Source organism: Vipera berus, assembly GCF_964194415.1.
Source record: "Vipera berus genome assembly, chromosome: 5".
Lineage (NCBI taxonomy): Eukaryota > Metazoa > Chordata > Lepidosauria > Squamata > Viperidae > Vipera > Vipera berus.
The window spans coordinates 72,802,872-72,814,898 of record NC_138207.1 but is presented as its reverse complement, the minus strand read 5'-3'; the positions used below and the strand labels follow the sequence as shown (position 1 = coordinate 72,814,898).

Genomic DNA, 12,027 nt, shown 5'->3' with positions numbered 1-12,027 from the left:
ATATAATAAGGGGACGCAGTGGGCCAGTGGTTAAGATCTGGGCTTGTCGATGGGAAGGTTGGTAATTCAAGACGCAAATACCACATGATGAGGTGAGCTCCTGTTCCTGCCCCAGTTCCTGCCAACCTAACAGTTTGAAAGCATGCCAGTGCAGGTAAATAGGTACCACTTCAGTGGCAGTGTTACAATGTTTCATGCACCTTGGCATATAGTCATGCTGGCTACATGATCATGGAAATATCTTCAGACAACACTGGCTCCCTCGGCTAAGAAACATTGCTCCCTAGAGTCGGACACGACTGGGCAGAGCAAATCTTTACCTAATTAATTATAATACAGATTTAGTAAATGTGAATAGCCTTCAATCACAATTAATTATTCAAAAACCTAGGGGTACTTCTTCTGGTTTAGAATGCTTGTCTAGTCCAATTTCCAAATGTGTATAGATAAAAAAAATGCTTACCAAAACAATGATCAGATAAAGGAGTCGGAGTCTGGGCCAAGAAAGTAACTGGCATCAAGTGATGAAGGGAGAAGCACATTCAGACCTGCAAGATTCTTTCTCTATTCCTGTTACAATAAAGGCATTGATTTCTTAGTCTGGACTACCCTAGGGGGTGACAGTTGAGGATAAGTGTTTAATTGAGTGCATGTTCTATCATTTACTTAGTGCATAATAGCAGTAAGTTTGAGAAACACAGCTGTAACACTCTTCAAATTTTTCTGAAAGTAAGTAGAAGAGGATTAGCTTTTATTAAATGTAGATAGAATAGTTTGTCCATTAGACTTTTATGAGTGAGGCAATGATTTTCAGGACAATTCCATTTTTCTTAAAAATGAAAATAGATAAATGATTTGAAATGTTTCAAAATGTTAAAATGCTACATTTTAAATTTGCAGCATTACCAGCCCTCAGTTATGAAATTGTTCATCTTGTTTCTTTCATTTCTGATAAATTATTCTGTAAAATTTTTATAACAATTTCGATATAATAACTTTGTATTCTCTTAACTGCTACATATGCAAATAAGAAGTAGAAGTTAGACATTCCTGTACAATAAACTGCTTCATTTCACATCAAGTTAATGCTATTTAGAAGTATTACTGCTTGAAACATGGCTTGAGTCTTTGAGTTGTCTTTGTCATAATACTATCTGTGCAGATTATCTTATCTCCCTGGATATTGCAAAAATATATTAGAAACTTTTTAAGTACTGTAGATGAACAAAAAAACCATATCTTGTATGCTTAAAATAGAAGATGATTGCATTTTAGTAATAAAATTCCACAAGTATTTTTCTTACACTCTGAATCCAGTTCATTGAGATTTTATTGATATGATATATAAATGTGTATTTATACTTCCTTCTGCAAACAAGAGTGTAGAACAACCAATTTAAAAACAGCAGTTAAATAATAAGCTGCTAAAGTAGCTTTTAAAAGCTAGATTTAGAAAAGCCGATTAATAACTTTTATAAAATTTGCAAAATGTTGGTAATTGTAACTACACACACACACACACACACACACACACACACTGAAAATAAGAACTGGTATTATATATTTTTTGCCTCCAAAAGAGGCACTAGATTTTATTTTTGGGGGTACCCTTTTACCTCAGGACCGTTGCAGCCATGCCTCCTGTGGCTGCTTGTGACTGCTCGCAACAGGAGGCTACGTGTCACGTCACCCTGGTGCCACCACTTGCAGCAGGCCACATGACATATTGTGTTGTGGCATGCATCAGCAGTGGCACCAGCACACAATAGGCCATGTGGCATCCTGCCATGAGTGGAAGCATCAGCGCAGTGTGCCACATGACATCCTGCCGCGAGCAGTAGCACTGGCGTCATGTGCCACATGGCTTCCCACAAGTGGCTGCTAACAACCAGAAGGAGTGGGGCAGTGGCCATGCAGGCTCCTGATGGACAGGGCTGCTGGTGCCACTGCCGCAAAATGAGGCAGATGTTGAGGTGTGGGAGTCCTGGCTGCAGGGGTCCTGATGTAAGTGGGTGCGGGGCACGTGAGGCAGCTCCACCCCCCCATCCCCGCCCTAGCTTTTTTACTTGTGCACCTCGCTCCACCTCGTAAAACCAGACAGTGGGACGGAGTGGGCAGGATCTTAATTAGGGCTTATTTGGGGGGTAGGGCTTACATTAGGTGCACACGGAAAAATCAAGCTAGGGCTTATTTTCAGGATAGGTCTTATTTTGGGGGAAACACTGTAGATGGGTGGTGTATACATTTAATAAATACATAAATGATAACTTAAAAATGCTGTCCACAGTTAAAAACTTAGAAAAATTCAGCAAATTTGCCGACCATCCTAACAAAATAGTTCATTGGATAACAAAAAATTGTAACATGAAACTGCACAACACCAATCATTTCTTACATGGGAGAGATCTTAAGCTTTCAGGAATTGAACCTTTGAAGTCAGATCAACAGTTTGATTTGAGATTGGATGAATAATTAGCACATAATGCATCTCTTTCAACATTGCAACAGGGATATTTCAAAGGAAGTACAGTTTCTGGAACAGATTCTATTCTAAGTACTTGACCAGCGTCACCTCCATCTTGTCTGTTTATAATCTCGGATTGTTTTATCCACATTCAAGTTCAGGGATATCATTTGCTTCCTTAGTATTGAATGACAAAAAGCTGTAGAGTCTTATTGCTCTATTAGTGATTCTGTTTTCCAAAATCTAAAATGATTTAATTGTTTCATGTAGCTAATAAAAAGTGTAGAAAATAAAACAGATATTGTAGTTTCAAATAAGTATTTAACAAACAACATCTTTTGGATATGACCAAATTCAGTATATTACAAAAAATAGCAAAAAAATACCATGATCAGTGGTAGTAAAAATATATTATTAGCTGAAAGTCTAATCTGAAATGTGTTCAGAACGGATGAAAGTTCAGTGTCACCTTTATACATCTATAGTAGCAATGTTACCAATACTCCATTTTTATATTTTTATATTCATGTGTTGTCTTGATGGTACTCATAACAGGAAGTGTCAAAAAAAATTTAACATTGTACCTTGAGATCCAGTATCGAGGTCTATAGAATTGGTATTATTTATATCACATATTTACTTTTAACATTTTCTTCCAGCCCATTTGCTTACGTGGATCCCTTACATTGTAACATGGCTTATTTGTACCTTGAACTACTCAAAGACTCCCTCAACGAGTATGCATATGCAGCAGAACTAGCTGACTTGAACTATGCTCTCCAAAATACCATCTATGGGATGTATGTAAGTACCAACATCAAGAAGACTCTTTAAGAGTCTTAAATTTACTTCCATGAATCAAGAAACAATTTGATTTGCTGGAAGCATTTTTAAAATGATATTCCCAATTGAAGATCTAATTTTAAAGTTCCTTTTTCAACCTTGATTTCTAATTTCTCATAATTTGAATTTTACATGAAATATTCTTAGTCTTCAAGATTCCCATTCATATTCAGATTTTTCATTTCATTTTATATCATTCATTAAAATAATGAAATTAAGTGAAATTTAGCCCAAATTGGAGTTCAGATTCTACTTCTTTCTTCCAGAAGTTAAATCATTAATCTTAATGAGGAAACAAAATCCTTATTTTACATTAGTATTTTATTCCCAGAAATATTGGTTATGAGGCTGCATATACATACTCTTCAGTCATGTTTCTTCATCCATTATCATGTCACGAAGTATCAAAGCATCCTTTTTTCTTTTTGTTAGTCGCTACCTTTATATTGACCCTCTCCATTGCAACATGACATACCTGTTAATGAGGTTGTTGAAGGATGATTTAAAAGAGTATACATATGCAGCACGCCTCTCAGGTTTGAGCTATTTCATTGCATCAGGAATGAATGCAATACTTGTAAGTAAGATGGAACAGAAACAAGTGAGATGGCTTGAGAGCTATGCACTTGGAATATGCTTGCTTTTTCAATATTTTTTTTGCATAACAGTTACCAGTTCTGTGTTCTCTTGCACCTTTCTCTTGTCTGAAAGTGTCTGGACAAAGACGCTTCATCTAGCTATGATTGGAGTGCTTTTTGTGACCATATAGTGCTTTGTAATACATTTCTTTATGCATCTTTATGTATTTAACATCCTGGAAAGTATTACTTTGACTTTTTTTTAGACTATTAGTCTTTTAGATACTTTATGCTAAAAATAAATAAGAATGTCCTGTGGTGTTAGTCTAATATGTTTATTGAGGCATGAGCTTTTGCAGGATAGAATCTACTTTGTTAAAACGCTGACTGAACTAAATACCACTAACTGCATTAGAAAAAATGCTTGAGTATTATAAATTGAGCTTATTTGTTGATACAAATAACAATTTCTTACATGTCATCAGTTCCTGAGATTTTTGGTCAAATATAAAATATCTGTTTTAATATTTTAGTTGTCACTTTGAAAGAGTTTAAACATCATTGTTCGAAAAAAATGGTTCAAAAGAAGTGTGTATTGTATAAATGTTGTATAATATGGAGTATTATAAAATAGAGTTAAAAATGGGTTCTTGGTGCTCTTTGACTTTGGTTATTTTCTTGCAGACATTTTATTACCAGGCTAGGAAGCAGTACAAAGAAGAATAAAGTATTCTGGCTGTTTGTAACTTGCTGGGGTGTGTGATTTTTTCTTTGATGGTTTCTTGCATATTGGTTGCTAGATGGCATGTGTTCTAGGCTGTTTGTGTTTATTGAAGGCTGATATGGCTGAATACTTAGCTTCTAAGATTATTAAAGAATAATCAAGGTGGAAGCATCCACCACAGGTAGGGCAAGATACAATATACTGCATATAAACAGCCAGCAAACCTACCTTCCATTGGTGATGATCCCTAGCCTGACAATGAAATATTTGCAAGGGAAAAAAACCCTCAGCACCAAAAAAACTAATAATTTAACTTTGATCTATAATAGTCTCTTGTGTTATAAATAAAATACAATTTAAACTTGAAATGCTGTACCTAGTAAGGCAACCTGCATTCTAAACTATTTTGCTTCAGCAACGTTACTGTACCTTATATTTTTGGATCACTGGGATCAACAAAGATAACATTGGTTCTTAATTCATCTATTATGACATTTTTATTTTTCTTGTATCATAAATATTCATTTTAAAGTGTTATATTCGGAGACTGGAGCTTTGTTCTATTAAAAGGTGTACTTCAGTTTTTATGCTTAATTATTTCTGTATTACAATATAAGTGGATGTCCAACTTACTAGAAGAATGAAACATCCATTCTTCACTTATGTATGCAAACATTTCTTTATTCAGTGTGAGGAATAATGATAGTATAGATTATTAATATAGCTTTAAATGACACTGTTAAAACATTTATATGGTTTGCAATTAACCACTTTATGAAGTACTGTAGTTTAGTAATTATCATATTCATGAATTAAATATTCTGATACTCTGCTTTACCTTATTAAGAACCTTGTGAAGTGTTCTATGTTAGAAAACATTGAGTGGAAAGTTTTTTCCCCATATTTTGCTGTAATAAGGTCTTAAAGTACTTCTAGTCTTTATTTGAAGGGAAATAGCGAAGTTTGTTTACTCTTTCCTCAGTCGTAGTTTTTAAAAAATACTAAATCCCAAAAACTATAAAGAATCCCCCCCCCCCGCACACACACACTAACCAGTATGGATACTACCACATTAAACTTTGCTTTGTAACATGGTACAATATATTTTCCATTGTAATCTAAACCCCACTATGTTTACGTCGACTAAGTTCAGAGAAAGAAAGAAATCATTATAATGTCATATATGTCAGAGGTCCCCAATCTGTGGGCTACAGACCACTAGTGGGCTCCAAGGGGTTTGCAATGTGCGTGCGTGCGTGCATCCTCACTTGTGCAAGCAGTGGGCGAGCGCACGCACACGTGCTCCATTTGTGTGAGCAGCAAGCACGCATGCACATCACTTGTGCAAATAGAGTTGCGTGAGCGCTTGCCAGCCGCTTGCACAAAGCATCCCTTCCCTCCGCCGGTCCACAAAGCCAGAAATGTTGGGGAACTCTGATATATGTAATATCGTGCAATTAAAGATTAAACTGGATTTGTATTGATTTGAAGGAGAGAATTTCCCCATGCTCGGTGGCACCTATTGCTTTCATTGGAGATCTTGTCTTTTAATGGATGGAAGGCCTAGCTAAAGTATACAACCACTTACGTATTCTTTTTGTATAGCTTTCTGTAAAAGGTTATAATGACAAGCAACATATTCTGCTGAAGAAGATTATTGAGAAAATGGCTACCTTCGAGATTGATGAAAAGCGATTTGAAATTATCAAGGAGGTGGTAAGCCATCTGAAAAGTTTGATCCTGTTAGAATTGAGAAACACCCTTTCTGTGAAGAAAGAAAAAAGGAAAGTTGTTAAACATGAATTCTATTTCTGTACCATATAAATGAATATTTCTAGAAAAGGGCAGGATGGTGGGCACCATGTGTAGCTCTAAACTTAAGTTAAAATCCTGTACACCTAGTAGGGAGTGATCTTTACTAATCAGTGACTTATTTCTGAGTTGATAATATAAACTGTGATCCTTAAGCCTTCAGTTTGCAAAAGGCTAGGAATCCATGGTAGGAATAAAATGTTCATCATTCCTTTTATTAGAGATAGATTTTTTCACTCATGGCAGTGTCTTCCTGATTCCCCTTTTAATTATTGAAAATGTTCTGTGATGCTTTTGCTTTTACTCTGATTCAGAGAGTGGGGAAAGACTGGAAAATAATGTATTCATTTGCCATTCCCCAGACTCCAGCCTGTGCAAGTACTTGCTTACAATTATTGAGCCCCAGTATTAAATGCTAGCCTTTGTGCAATTTTATAGGCTGTTTTATTCACCAATCTCACTTCCTGATTTCAGGTCTTGATGAAGAGGGAGCCATATTTCCTTCTATATTTTATTTGAATGCTTATTTTGAGTATAAAAGTGATTAGATCAGTGAGGTTTCTTGAAAAGCTACATTATTTTGCCTTGGCTTTTGTTTTACTTCCATAGTATATGCGATCGCTTAACAACTTTCGAGCTGAACAGCCACATGAGCATGCAATGTATTACCTTCAGCTCTTAATGACAGAAGTTGCCTGGACCAAAAATGAATTAAAAGAAGCTTTAGACGGTAAGTTTTTGCCAAATCTAAATTGCATGTTTTCTGTGTTACTTGGTATGTTAATTTGGTTTACTTTAAAGGAAGTAGGCCCAAAGGTCACATGGATTGTTGTGAGGATCAGCAATTGTTGTGATTGTTGTAAGGAAGTTGAAACAAATATAGAGAAATTTCTGTTTTTCCGTTACTGTGATAGTAAGTGTATAGAAATCAATTTATGAATTTTGGCAAACAATACAAGCTTTAAAATTAATTTTGGACATTGGTGTCCATTTGTTTTTTAACTATTTAAATACAGTTTTTCTTTACAACTGAGATTGAGTATAGCTGTCGCCTTAGTATGTATAGGAAAAAAAGTATAGAATCTACATGATAGACATGATTTACAAAATGTGACAATCTTTTTTTGCTAGCTCATCCCATATTCATCTTAGAATTAGAAGCTTTGTGAGTTATAGTTTTATGATGAAGAAAGACAGGATTTCCTTAATAAAAGAGTTGATTCCTTTCTTACCTCTACCTAGCTTGTGTTTGGTTTTGGTTTCCTATCTCTCACACTATGCTTGTCTATAATAGTAAGAAGTTGGTTAATCTGGACTACGCGTATAGGTTTTTTTTAAAGTTTATTGATGGCTAATTACTTCAGGTAAATTGTAGTTAGAAGTCTAACATAAAATAAGTTCTATCAAAACATGTGAAAAGATTGGATTTAGAATGCATATCCCACTGAATGCATTGCAGTATAGTAAATAGCATCTAGATAGAAGTGTATATGATTGGTTGGACAGTCAGCCAGGTGTTTAGACTGGATTTGGCATTTTTGTCCACTTACTGAGTCCTTCCCAGGGACCTGGAATAGGAAGATGTTTAATAATATTAAAGATATGGTCTCAGGATGTAAGCTGTTCTAAGTAAAGCTGCCTTTTGCAATTGTATGATGGAGATTTTGTCAATGCTGATTGTGTTCAAGTGGTACTCTACTTGTTTTAGGATTGCACCATAGGCATATATTAGTATTATTATTACTATTGTAGTCTATTTGGTACCACTCAAGGCAGCATACATACATTTGGTACCACTCAAGGCAGCCTTCTATTTTCCCCACAAGAACCTAGTCTGATGAGTTGGGCTGAATGAGAATGACTGGACCTAAAGTCACCCAGATGACCTTCATGCTTGAGGAAGCAATAGAACCCAGGATCTCTAGATTCCCAGTCTAGTACCTTAACCTCTACACCAAATGTTTGTCTGGATCTCTCTGAAAGAGAGACAGATGCAAAGGTGTGTAGATGTATACCTATGTAGGCATGAATGTGCCAGAATTAAAGGTAATAGCTGTAACATGGCATTCTTCAGTTTCGTGCCTTCTAGTCACATTAGACCACCATTCTGATAATTCTCAATTCTGGCACTTGATATCCAACATAAATGAGATACACTAAGATTTGGAAAGATACTTGTAGCATACACATGTTTGCTAAAAATATAATATCAGAATAACCATCATTTTAAATCATTGTTACAAAGATGTCAGGGCAGTTACATACCTTTCAGGAGTGCTGATGTCAACGCTGTAACATTGGATGTTCCTGCTCTGACAACCGATGGAAATTGCAGCCATTTTTAATTTGATTTTAACATGCTTTTATTTCTGTTTAGAAATTATGTGTTGAAGGCGGGATGGGGTGAACGCTTGAGCTCAGCTAGCCATAATAACAATGCAGCTCCGTGGGAACAAACTGATAACGTTTTGGCGGACTGGGGAGAGAGCCTGCACTCTTGGCTAATTGGAGAATGTGATTTATGACTGCTTTGTGGGGAGTGGGACTTGCAGTTTGTTACTTTGTATCTCGGGGAAGGGAATCTAGTTTTGGGTTCAACTACGTAGTGCCCATACTTTGTTTCCTCAATAAAAGGTTCTTAAAGGAAGAATTCTTGCCTTGAACTTCTTTAATGGGTTTCATCTATCGGAACCATGACAACTATATTCTTTAGTCAGTAACAGCTTGAACCTTGTCTTCGACTATCATGTGAATGACTAATTTTGAAGATGGGTGTATGTTTAGTTTGATTGTACTGAAAGCTGTCTTTTTCGCCTTTTTCATATTGAAATCTGGGTCAAACCAGATATGAATTCTGAGTAAGGCATACTGTGGGCACAGAAAGGTAGAGTTGGAACAATTCCCAAACATGAATATTTGTGAAGAAAACACTCGCTATCTTTTGTTGATTATTATATTTTTTTCTTTCTACTTACAGCTAAGAAATACATTGTATCTTAAGATAAATGCATTTTTTTCTTGCTCCTTCAAATGGAAAATGCATTTGATTTTAAATATCTACATATCTATTTTAGATGTCACTCTTCCTCGCCTCAAGGCCTTTATTTCACAACTGTTGTCACGGTTACATATTGAAGCACTTCTCCATGGCAATATAACAAAACAGGTTGGTTTTGATGTGCTTTTAATGGATATTTATTACCATTTTCCCCCAAATCTTAGCTTTTTGTTTTAATCTTAAATAATATCCTTATTGGTGTATTATGTGTAGTTCCTTAATGTTCAATATTGCAATATTAATAACAGTAAATTTATTATATCAATAAATTGGAGGATAGTTATATAGTATTGGCACAAGGTACATATTTTGTAAAATGGGCATTATATGTTTCATGCTGAGGATAGCTAATTTCAGTTATTTTTGTGTTGCATTTTACATATGCTTTCATCTTCTAGGACAATTTGGATATGCAATAATTAGCTTTTCTAATATTTCTGCAAAATCCATTCATTTGGATTGACGCTTATTACATTTAATAGGATACATTTCCAAATAAACATATAATTGAGATGTGAGATGTTTCATCTCTTTTATAATAAAATTGTAATGTCAGACTATTCATCATTTCTCAGATTGATGCTTTATAATCTTAGCATGCATCGTATTATATCATCTTCATTTTATTTTGTAATTTTTTAAGACCTTGTTTCTCTTTTAAATACTTTTGATTCTGAATTTGTTTAGCCATTTTGTTGTTAGCCTTTCTGCATGGTAAAATAAAAGATATTTTTTATATTCATCAATTTGTATTACACTGTCCCATTCACCTGAAGCAAACTGGATCCAGGCATGAGACTTAAGCATGCCAGCACCCTAGGGAAATGTTAATTCAAATAAATCTGTGAAGTGCTATGTGCACAAAACTGGGGGAAACAGAGTAGTATAAAATGCAAATCAAGGAGGGTGAGGCAGGAATACATTGGCAGATTTATCATAAATGAAAAGGATGATAAAACATTTTCATCTTAAATACAGTATTAAGAAACTGAGAACAGAATTTAAACATGCAATGAATGTATGTAAATGTTTTTAAGCTTTTTATATTTTAAATATAATGCAAATATATGCAGGAATTCTCCCTTTCATTTCTGAATGCTGAGTAGCATTCATATGCATGGCTTCCACTTTCAGACTTAATATTTGCAAGGGAGCATCTCCTTTCTCATTCCTAATTTTGCTGTTGCAGTCAAATTTGTTACCCTTCTACTTTTGTCAGAGAGATGAAGAATGATCATGCAATGAATAAAATCTGCAATGAATTTCTTCTTTTACAGGCTGCATTAGGAATTATGCAAATGGTTGAAGATACACTCATTGAGCATGCTCATACAAAACCTCTGCTTCCCAGCCAGCTAGTAAGATATAGGGAAGTACAGCTGCCTGATAGTAAGTGGTTTAGTTTCTCAGCTATAAAGTGCTTCATTTCAAATTTCACAGTGCATCAACTGTAGCTTGCAGCAAAGAACAATTATGCCTCCAGCTATTTTTGTTTTTCAAAATTTATTTAATTTCAAGGTCGTACTGCAAATATGTGAGAATACCATGATTTGCTTCCTTGAAAAAAAACTCCAATCATGAGATTTATCTCTTTCACTGTGATATAAGAGGGGAATGATATTGGTACCATCCAGCTCACTTAAACTGATAGTGGTATATACTGTAGTAGGGAGTCATATTCATTTTGATGATGTGCAGATTGAAACTGCTGTATACCTAGGTCAGGGGTAGGCAACCTTGGCTCTTTTATGACTCGTGGACTTCAACTCCCATGCTGGCTCAGGAATTCTGGGAGTTGAAGTCCACGAAGCATAAAAGAACCAAGGTTGCCTACCCCTGACCTAGAGCTTCCTTGGCATTTGGAATGTTTGTGCATCTGTTCAATCAATACTACTAAAAGTGCTATGGTTGTGTGCTTTTATTCCACACATAAAATACAGGAGCATTTTTTATCTGGCATCTTTAGGTGTGTTTAGACCACTGATGCTAGAATTGCAATCAGTCTGGCTTTTCCTCTGGGAATTCTAAAACTGATTGTATATTTAGAAGATGCCAGGTTGCACAAAACAAATAAGCATGTTGGGTTTGCATATTTATATTAAATAATATTCTTTAGTGATGTACTTTGCTAGTCTACACTAAATAGAATATAAGATTCTCCTTCAGTCTAAATTCCATTTGTTTTGCACACTCCTCATTTTTTCTTAGGAGGATGGTTCGTCTATCAACAGAGGAACGAAGTTCATAATAATTGTGGGATAGAAATATATTATCAAACAGATATGCAAAGCACTTCGGAGAATATGTTTTTGGAGCTCTTCTGTCAAATTATCTCAGAGCCTTGCTTTAATACTCTGCGCACTAAGGAACAACTAGGTGAGCTTTTGTTTATGTGTGTCTCTGTTAAGATCTCTCTATTATTATAAGGGACGCGGTGGCTCAGTGGGTTAGGTCGGCAGTTTGGCGGGTCGAATCCCGAGTGCCGCGTAACAGAGTGAGCGCCTGTTACTCGTCCCAGCTTCTGCCAACCTAGCAGTTCGAAAGCACG

The 12,027-nt window shown here is 35.5% G+C and overlaps 1 protein-coding gene across 6 annotated transcripts in view; it reads left to right on the top strand.

Moving 5' to 3' along the window:
• IDE (insulin degrading enzyme) overlaps positions 1-12,027 on the top strand; it is an 83,553-nt gene that overhangs the window by 57,274 nt on the left and 14,252 nt on the right. For 5 of the 6 annotated variants that reach the window (XR_014026587.1, XM_081328880.1, XM_081328882.1 and 2 more), the window contains 6 exons: positions 3,124-3,268; positions 6,215-6,325; positions 7,031-7,151; positions 9,496-9,587; positions 10,757-10,868; positions 11,688-11,855. Coding sequence is in view for 5 of the 6 variants with exons in the window: in XM_081328880.1 (XP_081185006.1) it covers positions 3,124-3,268; positions 6,215-6,325; positions 7,031-7,151; positions 9,496-9,587; positions 10,757-10,868; positions 11,688-11,855 (749 nt within the window). In the remaining variant the exon portion in view is untranslated. Of the gene's footprint in view, positions 1-3,123; positions 3,269-3,739; positions 3,885-6,214; positions 6,326-7,030; positions 7,152-9,495; positions 9,588-10,756; positions 10,869-11,687; positions 11,856-12,027 lie in introns of all 6 variants that reach the window. The other variant, XM_081328884.1, reaches the window with a different exon arrangement.